The sequence below is a fragment of the Dermacentor andersoni genome, chromosome 1, assembly GCF_023375885.2.
Source record: "Dermacentor andersoni chromosome 1, qqDerAnde1_hic_scaffold, whole genome shotgun sequence".
Taxonomy (NCBI): Eukaryota; Metazoa; Arthropoda; class Arachnida; order Ixodida; family Ixodidae; genus Dermacentor; species Dermacentor andersoni.
Window position 1 is genome coordinate 11,817,400 of NC_092814.1, and position 19,842 is coordinate 11,837,241.

General features: G+C 42.6%; 1 protein-coding gene across 6 annotated transcripts in view; it reads left to right on the forward strand.

Annotated features, from left to right (window-relative positions):
• Window positions 1-19,842, forward strand: part of Vps8 (vacuolar protein sorting 8) — a 972,138-nt gene that overhangs the window by 456,820 nt on the left and 495,476 nt on the right. For all 6 annotated transcript variants that reach the window (XR_008608392.2, XM_055061192.2, XM_055061196.2 and 3 more), the window contains exons 18-19: window positions 1,190-1,279; window positions 17,752-17,846. Coding sequence is in view for 5 of the 6 variants with exons in the window: in XM_055061192.2 (XP_054917167.2) it covers window positions 1,190-1,279; window positions 17,752-17,846 (185 nt within the window). In the remaining variant the exon portion in view is untranslated. The remainder of the gene's footprint in view (window positions 1-1,189; window positions 1,280-17,751; window positions 17,847-19,842) is intronic.

Here is a 19,842-nt window from a genome sequence, read left to right on the forward strand (position 1 = left end):
CCTAGATGTCTTCATGTGCACTGTTAGATCTTGCCATTGAGTGCGGGAGTTGGCCAACGCTGAGGTGGGATTTGAGAACGGAAGGTTTATTTACATTATGTACAGGACTTAGAAACAAGTAAAATACCAGCAGTAAACAGTCATAGTCTGCCGGCAGCAAATCGAACGCTATGACCTGCGGCAAGAAGCACATCTCTGAATGTCTCTCCCTTTCCGATGGTTCGCTGGCTTATAACCCCTTCAGTCCGTTGGGGTCACGTCACTTTCAGCCAATCGTCAAGCCCGTACAGGTGTCATTTTTGCCCGATGGGGACATTCCCTGGGTGAAAATGACGACACCTGTACCGATGGCTGCATCCGTCCAGGGCTGCCTCCTTGACTGGTCATCCTGGAACGAGCTTCCAGAGCTGCAAAGCAGCTTTTCTCAGGACTAAGGTCAACTACCTCGAAATGTGTGTCCTCCATGTACACTTTCATGAAGCGTCCCCCAGGGAGTAGAGGCAAAACTCCCCGCGCGACACACGAGAGCAGGCTGGTTGAGAGCAGGCTAACCAGCCTGTCTCGCAGGTCTGGTAACACGATCGACGTGCACCTGCGCACCGTAATTGGAAAACGTCCTCGAGGGTTCGTGCTCGGAGAACTTGACTGATGCTGAGAAATGGTCCGAATCTAACAGCACTGTCTTCCCATACATTTAGTGCTGGAGGTGGTGTTTCAGAGATTCATTGAAGTGAGACGCATACAACGTGTTCACTCTGCTTGTGTTCTTCACGATAGCGTTGCCCCACTGTGGGTGACCCTATCAGCTACGGTGGACGCCTTTGTGGGTTTAACCGTTGATGTGAAAATATTGTTGACATGGCATGAAACCATATATTAGGTTGTTGACTTTCAAATTCAACAAAATGAAATTTTTTCTTCTGGAAATTTGATTTTTATCATTGCCTGGTAAATTTAAAAATTTTAGGGCCCTTTCCATGTAAGAAAAATTGGTTGGCAACTGTACTTATTTACATAAAACGTCGAATTTCAATACAATGAAATTTCAACATAATGAAGTAAAATGGCCGACATGGTTATATTGAGGCTTACTACAATTCTAACCATTCTCTCATGCCTAGAGTTACTGGCAGGAATATCTGCACTAGAATTTGGTAGCTTAAAATCTGATTTGCTGGCTGTCTTGCAGGTGATGACACTCTGCTGGAAACATCATTTGTATGATGGCATCATCTATGTGCACAACCGAGCTTTGAGTGACTTCACTACACCCATTCAGGTCAGCATTCATCTTGCAAATGCCTTTTCTTTCTTATCGTTCAATACTCATGCCACAAATATCTAGGAGTGAGTAATGTTTTCTGTGTAAGAGACGTAATGTTCGAGTGTTGTGCTTCAGAAACAATTTTTTTTTTTTTATTAATGACAGTGCTAGCTATGTTGTGAAACTGGAGGCAAGAATGTACCTTTAGTTTATTCCAATGCTTTGTTTTGCTGCATAGGTACTCTTTATGAGCTTTAAACTAGAAAGATTGGTCTCCTTTCTCACATTTTTTAAATTTTTTTTTCGCACAGAAAAATTATGAGGGCACATTACTTTGCACAGTGTTCTTTTGTAATTAGGACCATGCAGTATAGTAGATGATGCTCCCTAAATTATTTCTACATGTTTGGGCATTTCAGTCTGTCTCTTCAGGTTGCAGGCAGGTTAGGAACACACTTATGAGCACTTGAATTTAGTAACTGTCAAATAGTTCTCTTGTGGGAGCCCCATATATAACACGTAGCTCAGTTTTGGTTAATCACACTTATATCTAAAGTGAAGTATCTAAGTGAAGTAAGTATAGAAATGACATTTTGCTTCTGAGGTGTCCAGAAAGATTGTGAATTGGTTGAGTTGGTAAAGTGTCACTTGAAAAAGAGTACAAATGGGACAAGGATATTTCACAAAGTATCCACAGTATGATTTTAACACTTCCTGCCCGAATAACTGGAGGCGTATCACTTTTAGTCTTTCCGTGCAGGTCAGTAGCACCGTAGATTTTTGTACGAAATAAATTTGTGCTGCTTTTCTGGGATCTTTCTTATGTGATCCAAACAAGCAAACCATAGGGGTATGCGAGTAGTAATTTTTGAGACCGAATTGAATACAAATCAAATGATGCCAAAAGTGAATCAAATACTGAATATTTTTTCAATAGTTTTTGAATGATGATGAGCCTTCTTGCTTTCAATATGAAACAATGTTGACATCCCAGTATTCGCTACATTATCAAGTTTCTGTCATTGCATTGCATATTACAAATTATGAATTATCTAAAGCTCAAGTGACGTTATGCACAAATAACTAGGTTGCTTCGGAGCACGCATGGTTGTGCATAATCAGAATGAGGTTTTAAAGGGCCGCCTTATATGATTCTGTTAGCATCTCTGTATACTTTCGAGATGAGAGCAGAAATGGCCGTTGACTTGAGTGATAGCAGAGTGGAAAAAACATTTATTTCCTAGTTACGTTGTCTCTGCAGATGGTGCCACTCTTACACCGAATGATGTTGCATATTGAAAATTAATCTCAAGACAACACGCACAGTTGCAGCATTGGTAAATAGTACTAAACAACACCTGAGCGAAAGTTAAGTGCGGTTCAGCTGAAAAGGTCTGGCTCCCAGTACCCGTGCACAGAATTTTATACTGATGCTTTCAAAGTCACACGCTGGCGTTTCGTATGCAGCCGTTGGCCCATCGTTTTCGGAATCCAACGTTCTGCACCCGGAAACAAGCATCTTCACCACAGAGGCTTACACAATACTGTCTCATCATCATCATCATCATCATCATCATCATCATCGTCATCAGCCTATTTTATGTCCACTGCAGGACGAAGGCCTCTCCCTACGATCTCCAATTACCCCTGCCCTGCGCCAACCTGTTCCAACTAGCGCCCGTAAATTTCCTAATTTCGTTGCCCCACCTAGTCTTCTTCCTTCCTCGACTGCGCTTCCCTTCTCTTGGTACCCATTCTGTAACCCTGATGGTTCAAGTTCAAGTTCAAGTTCATTTATTTACCACATACATGGAGTTTCACATAAGTGGTTGGAACGAGGGAAAAAAAGCTGTATTACAAACAGCTTGACTGGCCCCACGTCCCCGGTTCACTAAGGCAGCATGGCAATAAAAGAAAAATACATTTCAACGTCAGCGTCAAATGAGAAAAACATGATATGCACAGAAAACATACTTTACAAAAAGTGAAATTTAACTGAACATATTTAACACGGCAAGCTTAAAACAGAAGTGTTAGAGAGTGTGCGAACGTTTTCATAAGAAATCTTGAATTTATTTAATGTCTTCGGCAAGCAATAACTTAATGTTTGAAAGCCATAATTTGTGCGCGGCCGTGGCACATACCATTTTTCAGAGTGTCTGTTTAGGTGCGAAGCAGGATTTAGTTGCAAGTTAGCTACACTGTGCATATAACCGCGATTTCTTACGGTATCAGATCTAAAGAAAACTAATAAAGTGTATTCATATAGCGCATTTAATTTAATTACATTATATTTGACGAATAGTTCTGAAGTATGTGCATTAAATGGTAGGTTTGCAACAGAACGTAGGGCCTTTTTTTGTAGGATAACAAGATTATTTATGGATTGCTGTGTTCCGTTACCCCAAATTAAATTACAATAGCGCAGATGTGAAGAGAAGAGTGCCTTAAATATCGAAAGCTTTTGAGGAACCGGCAATACACGCTGACATTTTCTCAGTACGCCCAAGACCTTGCAAAGTTTGTTTTGTAAATGTTCCGTATGGTGATCCCATTTCATATATTCGTGAAAAATTACACCTAGAGATTTTACTGTAGAAGAAAATTCAATTTTATTATTATTCAACACGAGATTGTAAGAATGAGAGAGCTCATAAAGTGGAGATTTAGAGCGAAAAAGAATAGCTTTAGTTTTTGAGCAGTTAATTTGTAAAGAATTGCTAAGTGTCCAGCTGGATATTTTTTCTAATGTCAAGTTAGCTAGATTCACAAGATCATGTATATTTGTTCCTGAAAAGAAAAGACTTGTATCATCAGCATAGAGTATGTATTGGGCTGAATGGTCAACATTTACAATATCATTAATAAATATATTAAACAAAAGCGGGCCCAATATGCTGCCTTGGGGAACTCCATATTTAACTGGTTGCACAGAAGACAGAGTTCTGTTTATCGATACACATTGATTTCTGTTTAATAAGTAGTTTTGAATTAGATTTAGGGGAACACCACGAACACCATAACACTTTAGCTTTCCTATTAATGTTTCATGGATGATTTTGTCAAAGGCCTTGGACATATCTAAAAATATGCCGAGTGTTAATTTTTTTGCTTCAATATTTTTAAGTATCAATTCTTTTTGAAAAAGTAGAGCACTTTCTGTTGAAAAACCTGATCGAAATCCGTATTGCGATTTAGTTTTGACGGAATGTTTGTCAAAAAAATTTGACAGTCTAAAATGAATAATTTTTTCAAGTCCTTTGGAGAATAGGGGAAGGATTGAAATAGGTCTATAATTCCCGAGAATGTTTTTATCTCCACTTTTGTGTATTAACGTCACCTTAGTATTCTTCATATTTTCTGGGAAAATGCCAGTTTGTAAGGAAAGGTTATAAATATGTGCCACACACGGGCTAAGTAGATCAATAACATATTTAATCGGTTCCATTTTTAGACCATTTATGTCCTCGCTCTTACTCATCTTAAAGTTTTTAAATACTCTTAATACTTCATTTTCATCAGTTGGGTAAAAAAATATTGATTCCTTGAGCGGCACGGGTAGGTAATCAAAGGCACTATCTTGATGTGAGCTCTCAGTTACCGACGTAAAGTATTCATTAAATTTGTCGGCTAACTCCTTGCCTTCGATAACTTCATTATCAACTACAAGTTCTTCTAAACTACTTCTTACTCTACCTGGAGATATAATGGAGTGTAATTTATTCCACATTTGTTTGATATCTGTGACGCCCTCGAACATGTTATAATAGTAATTTCGTTTTGCTTGCCGTTGTAATTTAATGACCAAATTTCTAGATTTTTTAAACATCCTCAAAGCATCTGGACTTCGGTTAACTAAGAATGCATGAAAAAGCCTATCCTTTTCCTTCATGATTTTTAGGATCTCTGTGGTCATCCAAGGTTTGCGGGCACGCTTTGGTTTTTTAAAAACCTGAAGGGGGAAATGTTTATTATAAACTGAAGTGATCGTTCGGATAAAGCTGTCGTAAGCAAAGTCAGCACAGGAGAAAGAAAAAAAGTCATCCCATTGAGTTTGCGCCATTTCATCACGAAAGCGCGAAAGGGAGTTTAAGTTTACAGCTCTATAATATATACCAGAACCAGCCTGTCTGGTTGTGCAGTGGGATTGGTGTACAATAAAATATATAGGTAGGTGATCACTGATAGCAGTACAAATAGTGCCAGCAAGTACGGAATCGGTGGGAAAGTTTGTTATAAACAGGTCTATTAATGTTGCACTCGAGTCAGTAATACGAGTAGGAGTGACAATAACATTCGATAAAAAGTGGGACTCAAGAAGTGCCGAAAGATACTTTTGCTTATTTGTGCTTGCTAACATATCAATATTCAAGTCACCTCCCAACACGAGTTTATATCCATTGTCATTAACGAAGGAAAATATGTTATCTAAAAACTGTATAAAATTGTTTATACTGCCATCGGGTGGTCTGTATACTGTAACAAATACACAGTTTTCTACTTTAAGACATACAATTTCAATATCATCCGTGCACTGAGACCACTCGTTAAGCCATTCGTATCTCATCTCATCTTTAACATACATACATACGCCACCTCCTGTCCTTATTTTTCTATTTAAATAAACAGGATTATAACCTTCGATATTAATAACGTCCGAGTCATCACGGTACCAAGTTTCTGTTAGCATAACTATGGAGAAATCAAATTTAAACTCATCAAGAAGAATAAACAGGTTGTCCTCTTTGCAGCGAGCAGACTGCATATTAATGTGAAGCACAGCTAGGGGTGATATGCGTTGGTCTACAATGCGTGAATTTAGTTCCGATGGACTAGAACCTATGCTATTTGAATCCATTTATAGGCAGTGGTGATAACCTATGTATACAGAAATTAATTATAGCAAGCATAATAAAACAGCAGCCTTTGAGAAGGGTAAACGTACTCAGAAAGAGATGTTGCTTAATCGTTACGAATCCATAGTTTCGTTGTACAATGTTAGAAAAACTAGCAAAGACAACATAGAAGCAATTTAAGGCACTAATCCAGCACACAGCAATATTAAAAGTTTTATACAAATGTTCGGTTGCATAATGTAGATGAAGATTAGGGGCATTTGTAACACAAAAAGCTATGTAATATGAAGAATTAGGTTTAGACACATATAACACTCTACAGAAGAACAGGGTTATGTTATCCTGTTGAACAAAGTGATCAAAAAAATAAAGAAAAATGACATGCAGGATCACAACTAAGAAAACCATTTTTGTACCGTGAGGACCTGTTAAACAACTTGCGCCAAGTCCTCTTCACACGTTACGCGCAAAACTGATGTCTTTTCCAATTTCCGCATGAGAACTTTGCCTTGAGACACCCAGATAAACTTCCATTTTTTTTCCTTCCTTGCTTGTCTCGCTTTTGCTAGCAAAATTTTGTTTTCGCGACAGAGGTAAATAGGTCCAACGGCTATCTAACTGGTGCATTACATGACCTGCCCAGCTCCATTTCTTTCTCTTAATGTCTATTAGAATATCGTTTATACCCGTTAGCTCTCTGATCCAAACCGCTCTCTTTCTGTCTTTTAACGTTATGCCTAGCATTTTTTGTTCCATCGCTCTCTGCGCGGTCCTTAACTTGTTCTCAAGCTTCTTTGTCAGTCTCCAAGTCTCTGCCCCATATGTCAGCTCTGGTAAAATGCACTGATTGTACACCTTCCTTTTCAATGATAGTGGTAAGTTTCTAGTCGGGAGCTGACAATGTCTGCCGTATGCGATCCAACCCATTTTTATTCTTCTATGAATTTCCTTCTCATGATCAGGGTTCCCTGTGATTATTTGACCTAGGTAAACATACTCCTCCACAGACTCTAGAGGCTGACTGGGAATCCTGAACTCTTGTTCCCTTGCCCGGTTATTCATCATTATCTTTGTCTTCTGCATATTGATCTTCAACCCCACTCTTACACTCTGTCTGTTAAGGTCCTCAATCATTTGTTGTAACTCGTCCCCAGTGTTGCTGAACAGGACAATGTAATCTGCAAATCGAAGGTTGCTGAGATATTCGCCGTCACTCCTGACTCCTAAGCCTTCCCAGTTTAATAGTTTGAATACTTCTAAGCACGCAGTGAATAGCATTGGAGAGATTGTGTCTCCCTGTCTGACCCCTTTCTTTATAGGTATCTTCCTACTTTTCTTCTGTAGAATCAAGGTAGCTGTGGAACCTCTGTAGATATTTTCCAAGGAATTTATGTAAGTGGCCTGGACTCCTTGATTACGTAATGCCTCTATGACTGCTGGTATCTCTACTGAATCAAATGCCTTTTCGTAATCTATGAAAGCCATATAGTGAGGCTGGTTGCACTCTGCGGATTTCTCGATTACCTGATTAATTACATGAATGTGATCCATTGTAGAGTATCCCTTCCTGAAGCCAGCCTGTTCCCTTGGTTGACTAAAATCCAGTGCAGCCCTTATTCAATTGCAAATTATCATGGTGAATATTTTATATAATACTGGGAGTAAGCTAACAGCCTATAATTTTTCAATTCTTTAACGTCTCCCTTTTTGTGGATTAGTACAATGTTTGCATTCTTTCAGTTTTCTGGGACCCTTGAAGTCTATAGACATTGAGAGCTGCCAGTTTTTCAAGCATTGTCTCCTCCATCTTTGATTCAATCAACTGTTATTCCACCTTCTCTTGCCGCTTTTTCGTGTTTTATGTCTTGCAAGGCCCTTCTAACCTCATCGCTAGCTATAGGAGGAGTCTCTGCAACCTTTTCATTTCTGTTTTGAATAGAGGTATCGTGGCTTCTCTGGGTACTGTACAGGTCAGTATAGAATTCTTCCGCTGCTTTTATTATACCTTCGAGATTGCTGATGATATTACCCTGCTTAACTTTCCGTGCATTCATCTTGGTTTGTCCTATGCCAAGTTTCTTCCTCACGTTATAGTTTCGAATATCATTTATTCTCGCCTTGTTGATCTGTTTTGACAGTTCTGCGAATTCTATCTTATCTCTTGAGTTTGACACTTTCATTCTTTGTCGTTTTTTTTATTAGGTCCTTTGTTACTTGGGAGAGCTTGCCCACTGGTTGCCTTGGTGCCTTGCCTCCCACTTCAGTTGCTGCCTCTGAAGCCAGCGTAGTTACGGTTTCATTCATTACCTCTATGTCATCTTCATCTCTCTGTTCTAAGGCTTTACAGTGAAACCTCGTTAAACCGCAGTTGGCCGGAGCTCAGAAGAAGTATGTTCTAAACGGTAGTACTGCTTAACCGAAATAGCATGAGATCGCCCACTTACCTGTGAAAAACTGAACTCGGAGAGAGTGCGATGAAAGGGAAAGAACCATGCAGTATTTATTCACTTCGCGCGACAAAAGTGTTATTTTCGATTGATGCCGCGGCAGCCTAGCAGCGATGACAGCGGCCTAAAACTTACTGAAGCTGCGAGCCAGCTTTTCAAAAGCCAGCCCCCTCTTCTCGGCGAACACTCGCATGGCAGATTGCTTGTAGGCGTTTCATGTTCTCCATGCACGCGGGTAGTAGCGCTGCAGAAGTCGCGGGGCACCGTTTTTATTGTGGGGTGCTGTTCTCGTCGCGACGATTGCATTCATGAGGCTGACGTAACGCGCAGCTGTGGGGTGCTGTTCTCGTCGCGACGATTGTATTCATGAGGCTGACGTAACGCGCAGCTTCTGCCACTGTTGGGCCTGAATCACCCGTGCTGTCACTTTCCGTGTCGTCCTCATCACTGTTTCTAGTCGACACTTCGGCAACAACAGAGGCAACGATGGCGAAAAGTCAAACCTCTTAGCCGACATCTCTTCGTGGTCACAGCAGCGCTGGCGAGCAACTTCTTCGCATTCCAAATGCCCCACACCGTAGTCAACAGTAAATCCTTGTTGCGTGCCAGCGCCGACTTCTTCATGTCACATTCGATAGCACGAACAATGTCTAATTTTTCTTCTATGCTGAACACCCGCCGTCTTTTTTATCCGAGCTTCGGCATCACGCGAGTCCTTCTTTGCACGATGCTACAATGCTCTCTGGCACGGTGCCAAAATGATGTTGATGTGGCTTCACGCACAAATGCACAGAGCGGTTGGAGGCCGTTCTGATCTCCGAGGCTTGGTGTTCTGCCGGGCGGCCCGATGGAGACGATGCACCGCCGTGTTTGCGCCACGAAAAGTGGAAACACTACGTGTTAACCGATATGTTTGCAAGAACCTGGTACGGTTTATGCGGATAGGAAACACATTCTGTTCAATGGCCGCTGAGTCAGGGATTTGACTTTACTAGTTTTAAAACGAAACTACTGTTTAAGCGGGTATGGTTTAACAAGGTTTTACTGTATATCTGTTTGCAAGTACCAGCCTGAATTTGTCTGCTTGTACCCTTACTGCATCTAGGTTGGCGTGTTTCTTCTTGACCTATTTTACTCTTTCTCTCTTCAAATTAAGGTGACTCGTAGCCCTGCTAACCTATGATCACTGCACTTTACCCTACTTAACACTTCTACATCCTGCACTTTGCTGGGATCGGCAGAAAATATAAAATCAATTTCGTTTCTCCTTTCACCATTAGGGCTTTTCCAAGTCCACTTTTTGTTGCTACGCTTCCTGAAGAAGGTGTTCACTATTCACAGGTTATTTGTTTCTGCGAATTCTATTAGCATCTCTCCTCTTTTGTTCCTAGAGTCAGTGCCGCAGTTGCCAATTGCTTATTCACCAGCCTGCTTTTCCCCCACTTTTGCATTGAAGTCACCCATTACTACAGTATAGTAAGTTTGCACTTTTCTCGTCACTATTTCAACATCTTCATAAAACTGATCTACTTCATCATCATCGTGAGTGGATGTTGGAGTGTAGGCTTGTACTACCGTTATTCTATACCTCTTATTAAGTTTGACTATGACTACTGCTACCCTCTCACTAATGCTGTAGAATTCGTCGTAATGCTGTAGAATTATGTTGCCCGCTAGGTCTTTATGGATTAGGAATCCTACCCCGTATTGCTTCTTATCTGGGAGGCCTTATAGCAGAGGACATGGCGGTTAGTCAACACTGTATAAGCCTCTCCAGTTCTTCTAATCCCACTAAGGCCAATAATTTGTCTGCTGTCTGCTGTTCAACAAATCAAGAAAACAAAGCTACAGAAAGCCATTATATTCACAGACTCCCTATCTGTCGTAAAATTTCTGATGTCACTCAAGAACCACAAAAACCCTGTACTCACTAAGCTGTATTTACTCCTGTGCAAAGTATGTACGTCGAAACAGCACATCATAGTATGCTGGGTGCCTGGGCACAAAGGCATCGAGGGCAACATGCTTGCCGATGAAATTGCCACATCGATTTCAACGAAAGCTGGCAACTCTTTTATAAGTATCCCACTCTCAGACCTAAAGCCATTCTTGCGCAAAAAACTTAGAAGGCATTGGCAACAGATGTGGGACACTGAAACCTCCAATAAACTTCATTTAATCAGGCCACACTTAGGAAATTACGCACCAATAAAAAAATTTTGGCGAACTGAGGTCATTTTCTGCTGCCTTAGGATAGGCCATACCTATGGCACACGCTCTTGTCTCTTGACCAGTAGTGAACCTCCTACCTGTTTTAAATGTGGCGAGACACTTGACCCTCCTCTAGATCTTGCTGCAGTGTGGGGTAGCGGAATCTGAAAGGAAAAAAACACTTCCCTCTAGTCTATCAACAGCATATTCCTTTTCATCCCGGTATGTTCCTTGGTACTGACCCACTTTTTAACAGAAAATCAGTTTTTAAATTTTTACAGGATGTTGACGCATTACAAATTCTAGGCCCACAAGTTTCTTAGCACAGCCTCTTGTCAGAGGTTCCTGCTGCGATAGTGCAGCTTTGTACAGCACTTCCCTCCAATCCTTTTCACTTAAGGACCTCATTTAGGCAGTAGTGCTACTGGTATATATACATTTTTAGCATTTCACTCCTTCATAGTATATCTTTTAGGTTCATAGCACACCTCACAAGCCATTGTCATTATTTTAGTATGTTCATATCTTGCTTCCGGTCTTAGGCCTCTATATAGCCACATTATATCGTCATAGTCAGCCACCTTACCCTTTGTTATTATCTGCAGCATCGAGTACATAACACTATTGCTTGGTGCTCATTGTCTATTGATTGGACTTTCCACTGCAAACCACTACATGTCATCATCATAATCATCATCATCATGCCGTGGCGATGCCAGTGACATATCAAAGGCCAAGTATCGCTATTTCCACTCAACTTGGCTGTCAAATTTGTATGCAGTAATGCAGGCGGAGTTCGAATTATTAAACGGTTAAGGTGTTCAAAATTTCGGTCATCATTATACATTACATTTATGGGCCAGTGACGGTGGCGTGGTGCAGTCCAAATAATCGACATGCCTGAATTATCAGTCTCCCAATAATCAGTAGGCATCATTTGTGAACGAGCTGTTTGCTGAGCAGAGGCTCCAACTCTATGAGGATACGAAGGCCATTGAAAAGTGCCAGATGTCGTTGAAAACAATGCGTGAGCGTTGCCAGGGCTTATTAAGGCTTGCCTGGCTCAGAAGAGCATTAATAACATATGAGTCTGACCAGGGGTTTCTGGCTGATGCTGACTATAGCCTTGCTAAAAACATGGCTACGCTGGCAGCTGACAGTGTAACCCACTTATAACAATATCAAGAAGAACCAAAAATCCAATCTTGATAACCAATCATCACTATATCTGTACTGCCGAAAAAGAAAAAGCTGCTGAACATACCTTTGTAGCTTCGAAACCAAATTTGCCATTTGCGCTAAACAATTAGATGTGGAAGTAGGCTGTGAAAAATAAAGCGTAGATTTATACCTCTGAACAGCGTATCAAGCACTCGGCACGCTGAAATAGTCAGAAATCTGCACTGACTTGAAGTTCCTGCACTTGCTTTCGCAGGAATTTCAAGTTCACAGCAGCAGTGTGCATCTTGTCCAACTGCTGCGCCAACACTAGCAGCAATAATTTAGTGTGCATGAAATCAATGAGCAAGTTGATCGACGACAGTGCACTTCACATGAATGCCAGGGTCAGTGTCAAAGACTGGTCAATCTCGTTGCCTCCGTTGCACAACGCCGCTGTCTGTTGCGACAACGATCGCCCCATCGGGAGATCTCTTCACATAACGAGCCAGCACTATCTGCACTCAGAAACTCCTCCATCGAAGCACCACCTGTTTCATTCTCAGTAGCGACATGCTCCCAGAGCTCGTTAATGTCAGCAGCTTCCACCGTGTTGGTTCCACTATCATGGTGGTTTTGCCCTGCTGCACAAAGACCACCTTTTCCGTGGATCGGCATGGCCCTTGGTTGCAGCCGTTATAATCACGGCACCCCTGTGTGAGCTTATATTTCGAGTCTTGCAAAATTTCAACATCGTCAGCATGGGCATCAGCGCTAGACGGGGCCCACTTCTTCACAGTAGATAGTGTTAATGTTAGCGTAAAAGTGGGGTTAAAGGAAATAGCGTTACCGTTCCGTAAACAAACTTTGCAAAGAGCGAGTTTTAGCACAGCGTTATAGTGTAGTTTACGTGCGGGTCGCTATTCCATTACACTTCGAATTTCGCAGACATAGTGCACCTAAGTGATTCTATCTGTGTGTGCATTCAGAAAGTGCAAGAGGCAGCGTAACGGAAGCCAGGAGCACATTGTATTTGTACTTTCCATGTCTGCCGATCTGCGATGAAATCAGTACAAGCAGTATAGACTGCCTACCATAGCCTTCGAGATACTCCAATCTTAAAGGCCATATGCCATCATCGTGCCTATCTCTCAACTTCACTGATAGATAGCGCTTGCATTTCGAAGGTTTGTCTCGTTAGGCTTGGATGCGTTCGAAACGAGAAGTGATCTCGAAAACTCCTAAAGGGTATTCATAATACTCTGTCGTCGAAGTGGCCTGAGATTAAGCGAAAGCTGTTTACACAGTCATTAGCTATGAACGAAGTGAATTCTACAAAATAAATGCCCAATTCAGTTCAAACTGGGCGGCTGGAATCGTTACCATGTTTTACGTAAACTACGTAAACCATGATCCTCTGCCCCACCGCTACGGCTGCTGTTCCGTAGCCGAGCGCGCTAACCACTGCGCCACCGTTGCAACAGGCAGCAGGGATGAATATCTTTTAGGCTGTGCACATGGTTGGACTCTGCCTTGTGGGCGATTCACTAGATGGCACATGACAGAAGTGGCAATACTGTTGGCGCCATGGAGTCTTCATCGTCCAAAGTTGAATCGCTCATGCCTACATCACGAGAAGAGACAGAAAAGCGTGGCCGGAGGCGCCAGTTCGCCGACGATGTACAAGACCATCACAACACAACAAAATGTGTGAAGTGAGCTGTTGCAGTGAAACAGTGTTTACCGCCCAAGCCCCCGACAACGCGAAAGGCAGAGCAAGCGGTTGCGGAGTGAGCATGGCGAGCTGGCTGATCGACATGCTGCTGTTGATCAACTTGGACCCATGGATGCCGTCGCTGGAGCCCATGAACGATGGTGATGAATAAGATGCAAAGCACTTATGTACCTGTCGAACGATGACTGCAACATCCCTCTAGAGTACGAGGGTGCCTAGGAACCCGATGAAGAAATGTAGTGTAGACACTATGGTGCCACTCGGAAAAGCGCTGCCATCGCTCGGCAAAATTGTGTCAGCTTGCTGATAAGTGGTGTCATCGAGAAAGAACACTCAACACAATGTGCATGAAACACTAATGAGAACTCTGCAAATAAAACTCGCCTGAGAGATAGCAATATGGCCAGCTTGTTGTCTTGTGTTGTTGCAACCTCATAAGCAGGAACATTATGCTTGGAAACGTAATGCAGCAACACTATTTGCACTGTGCAGGCAGTTCTCGGGCCAATTTTTTAACGAAAAAGATTCACCAACAATTACGATACTCCCTAATGCGAAATTTGAGCGCAGCTGCATACATGCTTTCATTTCGCTATATATTGGTTGGCGCGGACAATCTGTCTCGTGTGGCACATTGCAAATGAAGTGAAGTGTGGTGCGACTGCCTCTCTAATCAGGAGATAGCAAGAGGCAGCACATGGGTGATGCATGGGTGCGATTCACAGTAGTCGCCGCAGACAGACCTGCGCTCATGTAGTGCTTTGTTTCCATATATGGTATCAGTTGATGTGCTCGCTGCATGCCATCGGTGAACAGATGATGACGTGCTACTCTGGTGCCATCTTGTAGCAGTCGTCGCCTCAGAGCCCCTCTTGTGGGGCACTACGCTTTTCTTCTCACACTTTTCTCATACCCTACTCCTCTGCTGTCCACCTCATGGTTTGGCTGCACCCTCCTCTTCCACTTTGCTCCTCGCACTCTCTTGGCTATCGCCATCTTTCATCCCCCGCTACACTCCACGTTCGATCTTTCATCTTCGCTGTGCTCGTTCACTTGGTTACACTGAGGGAGGTCGCCGATGGGGAAAGGCAGGAACGGCCACAGATAAGAGCTGCACTCTAATGAATGTGCACATTAAAAATGGGTAAAGACAGTAATTGTGTACACACTGCTGTTTGTGCTTGAAAATCTTCCTAGAACAGGTCAGAGACGGGCGTTCTCAGTAGAAGGTAATGTGTCTTCAGTACACTTTCTGTCCCCTAGCACCAAAGATAGACGCTGCAGCTACTGCGGTCACAATTGGGGTCACCTTTCTAGTCAAGCACATACATGCCACCAGTCAAGTCGAAATTATCTAGTGAAGGCCAATTTCAGGATATAAATAATGAAACTGTTGGCTCATGGAAGCGTATGGTTACCAGCCAGGACCTTAGTGTGGGATCTTCGGTCGGCATTGAATTAACTGAAAAATTAAATTAGTCAGTCACTAGGGTTGAGGATTGGGCGAGTTGGTATTCCATTCTAATACTGGTACAGCGCAACATAAAAAGGAAGAAACAATCGGAGCCAGCCAGATGAGAGAACAGGGCGCTGACTTCCAACTGGTTTATTGGCAAGTTGCACGAAATATATAGCTACCAGAAAGCATCAGAATATGTTGTCACAACACTTCACAAAATGTCATACCAATAGAAGACTACACCACCATGAGGTACAGAACACGCACTTCTGCCATGCATGGTTAAACTGATCAAAAAATCTTACTTCTTATGAAAATAGGCACAAAGATGGCGCGCTAACACACATGCTGCCAGTCCTTGCTATAAGATCAGCTTCAGTAATCTCCCACGTAAGTTGCGATCGGTGCTTTTTTAGCACTTCACACCAATAAAAATTTGGCTTGCATCCACAGTCGTGACAGTGAATTCCTAAGTGCAAGCCGAATTTTTATCGGTGTGAAGTGCTAAAAAAGCACCGATCACAACTTACGTGGGAGAATATTGAAGCTGATCTTATAGCAAGGGCTGGCAGCACGTGTGTTAGCGAGCTTTATGCCTATCTTTCCAGGAAGAAAGATTTCTTAATCAGTTTAACCAAGCATGACAGAATTGCACGTTCTGTGACTCATGATGGTGTAGTCTTCTGTTGGTGTGACGTTTTGTGAAGTGTTGCGACGACATGTCCCGATGCTTTCTTGTGGCTATATATTTCGTGCAACTTGCCAATAAACCAGTTAGAAGTTGTGGGAGATGTGGGGTTCTCCTCCGTACTCTTGGGACAAAGGAACGACAACACAGTAGTGCAAACAATCACAAGGGCATTTATTGCACCTTTCATAGATCAATGCCTGCTAGCCGAGTTGCTATCCACAAAACATGCCGATGGGTGCGCGACAAATCTAGAAGTCCGACTCACCGCGACCGGAAAAACGAGCGAATATGTTCGCCCCATGCTGGATCCCAACGCCTGGTCACGCGAATGGTGTCCAAGGCGGCCATGCGAGACGGTCTCGCAGAAGCATGGTCGGCGCACACGCGGCACGGCACGTCCGTCCCGCTTGCTTCCCGAACCCAAAGAGAGACCAAGCGCCTTCCTTTCGGCGCCCAAGTAACCTCGCCGTGGCGCGACACTCGCGCCATCTCTCGCACCGCGCTTGTACCACTCCGACCGCCGCGGGCGCCAGGCCACGCGAGCCGTGCGGGAAAACAGCATATCAGGGGATGCGTGAGAGTCGCGCATCCCCACAAAGTCAGAGCTCTGTTCTTTCATCTGGCTGGCTCGGATTGTTTCTTCCTTTCTATGTTGCGATGTACCAGTTTTAGAGTGAATTAGTTGAAGTTGAATAAATGAAAATCTACTTTATTGCACCGCTCGAAAGCATTGTACAAGCATTATATGCACATTTTTCTGATGTTCTGCTAGCAATAAATGTAACACTGAATTTCAGTTTGCAGAATATGAGGTCATGGGTCACATGTAAGCAAAGTTTTAAAGTGCTCAGCCTAATTTCAGGTATTAAAAATTCTTAATACAACTGCTCAAAGGAAATAGCTTAGCTGGAAATTAAGCTGTGATGCTGCAAGCTCACACGAGTTGTTTTTTTCTTTCGATTTTGCATGATGTGCTGCATAATAACTGAATTTTGTATTTTTCTTCATCATGCCGTCTGTGTAACAGTTGTAAAATAGCTGCAGGCTTTTAGTACGTACATTTAACTGCTTCTGGTCATTGATCATCCTTCTTTGGTGTTCACTTACAGGCAATTTTTCATAACAGTTGATTTTTGGATGAGATGGAACGTGGAGTGTAGCGGGGGATGAAAGATGGCGATAGTCAAGAGAGTGCGAGGAGCAAAGCGGAAGAGGAGGGTGCAGCCAAACCATGAGGTGGATGAGATGCAACAGCTATAAAAAGCAATCATGATCATGTGAGAAACAGTATAGTGGCTACTTTTGGACTTCATTGTCATACCTGTGAACCTATGAACTTTACAATTCATAAAATCTTGCGGGAGGTGGAAAGGGGAAAAGTAGGAGGGTGGTGGCATGCAGTCTTTTCAGGGATACATATGAACTTGAGTAATGAGGATTTAACTTTTAACACAGCACACTAAGCAGCAGCAAACTTGAAACAGCAAATACTGCCAAGTGACAAACTGTTTCCTTACCACAATGATATTTCAGTGTTTAGCTGTTGCCAATTTCACCTGCTTCAACAACTTTGGTCGTATAAACTTGCTTGAAGCAAGGATCCGTCTTACATTTCTTCACTGTCAAAAGACTTGCAATGGAAGGTATAGAGACAGATGTGTGATACACTTTTGCAAACGAAATCCGTTTTTTATAAAACTAAATGCAACCTTCATAAAACCCTAAAACGAGCTCAAATTCCTTCGCTTCACAAAAAATTTGAGAGAGTTGGCAGGTATGCATGGTTAAAGTATCTTGTGTAGTAACCTTTGGATGTATCAAGAGTAGCTTGTTTTTGACAAAAGTTCCCAGTCCTAATTATTGGTTATCATATTTTTACCTGCTTATTGAGCAACATTTTCTCAGTCTTGGTGTTCCCACTGCAATGCAGGAACTGATGGCAGTGCTGTGGCAAGCCCTGAATTCTGGCCAGCAGCTCACTGACAGCCAGGTGCTTCTGGGCAACAAGCTGTTGGTTTACATAAGGTACATTTTCTTCACTCAACCTCATGATTGCTCTGCATAAATGCTGCTCCATGTTGGCAGCCTAGGATTGTGAAGCATCCTAATTTCCATGCTCTGTCATACCTTCATGCGCTCACCTCCCTTCGATGTGTGTTCACACGTCCACCAACACATGCACCATCAATTAGTCTGGCTAACACCCTTTTTTAATCCCTTAACGAACCTTCTCACAGTCGGCACTTGCTTTTTGTCATGGCCTGAGGCTTAAAGGAGCCAGCTGTACAAGTATACTCTTTCTTTATTTTCAAATATGTGCTCGGACATTTTTTTACTTCCTCAAGAAGCTTGAAAGCGGTCTTTCATGTAAGTGGAATTAGTTGACAGTGTTTAAATGTTTTTCACATATAGATCAACTGCTTTTTGGTTTCATCTGCTGCTGTTCTTGAAGCGTGGTGACATTCAATGCAACTGTTAGTGATAAGAAAAAGAAAGAAGCAGCTTCTAAATATTTGGCTATGGGTATCATCACTCAATCATCGCACATTTTTCTGATAATATTCGTGACTTTTCACTGTACTGTGTGAAGCATTTTTTTTTTTTAAATACTTCTGCCAAAACATTTTTTGGTTCTGCTCTGTTATATAATAGTGTATCATAAAAATATTTATTTAGGAATAATTTCTGTACCCTGCAGGGGCGTTTGTGTAAGCAGATGTTCGGTGTGTTGCGACACCACGTACCCGAGCACACGAGGGTTGGACCCTCCTGCATGTAGCTGTGCATGGCTTAACCGTATCTCGGGAAAGGGGGATACTGGGGTTTGAGCCGGTGCCAGGTTTTCGGACCTTTAAGGTCCTCTGGTGGAGGCAACCCACCTGTTTGGCCTCTGCTTCATGTAGACGGCACCTCCAGACTGACCCACCTGAAGGAAATTGGCAGTCGCCTTTTCATCTTTCCTGTCTTCTTTTCATTTCTGCTTATTCCGAATTTCCTGGAAGCAAGGGTTAAACATGCGTAATTTATCCAGTCTTTGGTATATATATTAGGTTATGGTGGCGGTGCATAGCTGGAATCCGCAGGTTTCTCAGAACCTGTAGCCTCCCCTTTTTGGGCTCGGTGGTGGGTAGCCACCACCGTCGCCGTATTTTGAAACCATGTTATGGCAGCTTTTCAATTTACCCACCGAACCGACCTAAACAACTTTCCATGATACCACATCTTGCGTAGTGAAGGAACACCAAGTATGCGTAAGCTATCCCCTTTCTTGGTGGTGAAATGCCTCATAGAAAAAATTTGTGAATAATACAAAGCCTCGAAAATCACCAGCAGAGACCTCCTAATAGAATTGAGAAACAAAGAACAAGTGCAAAAGCTGTCAGGTCTCGCCAGTATTGATGAAATCAAAGTCACGATTTCTCCCCATCGCTCCCTAAACAGCTGCAGAGGTGTTAACTCAGAGGATGATTTTCTCAACTTGAGTGATAAAGACCTCCTCGAGGGGTTACAAGAACAAAATGTGGTCAAAATTCAAAGAACTGTAATCCGAAGAAACGATGAACAACTCCCCACTAAACATGTGATTCTTACATTTGATACTAGCATTCTCCCTACTGCTCTCGATGCAGGATATCTAAAGATCAATGTTGGACCATACATACCAAATCGAAGGTGGTGCTTCAAGTGCCAGAGGTTTGGCCATGCATCACAATAATGTAGAGGCAAAGGAACATGCGCGAAGTGCAGTGCCAACGACCATCCGCCTGAAAACTGTAACACTCTCACATGCTGTGTAAACTGCAAAGGGGATCATCCAGCATATTCAAGATCATGTCCCTGTTGGAAGATGGAGAAGGAGGTAATTGCCCTCACAGTAAAAGAGAAGAATTTGTTCTTCAAAGCGAGGAAGAGGCTTTCATTCTTACCTCAAATAAGATATGCCAATGTGGTGCAGCAAGGGCCAGTACCACATCGGTCTCAGGTGTCTTCAGGGGTCACAGTCAGTGGTCCCGTAGAAACT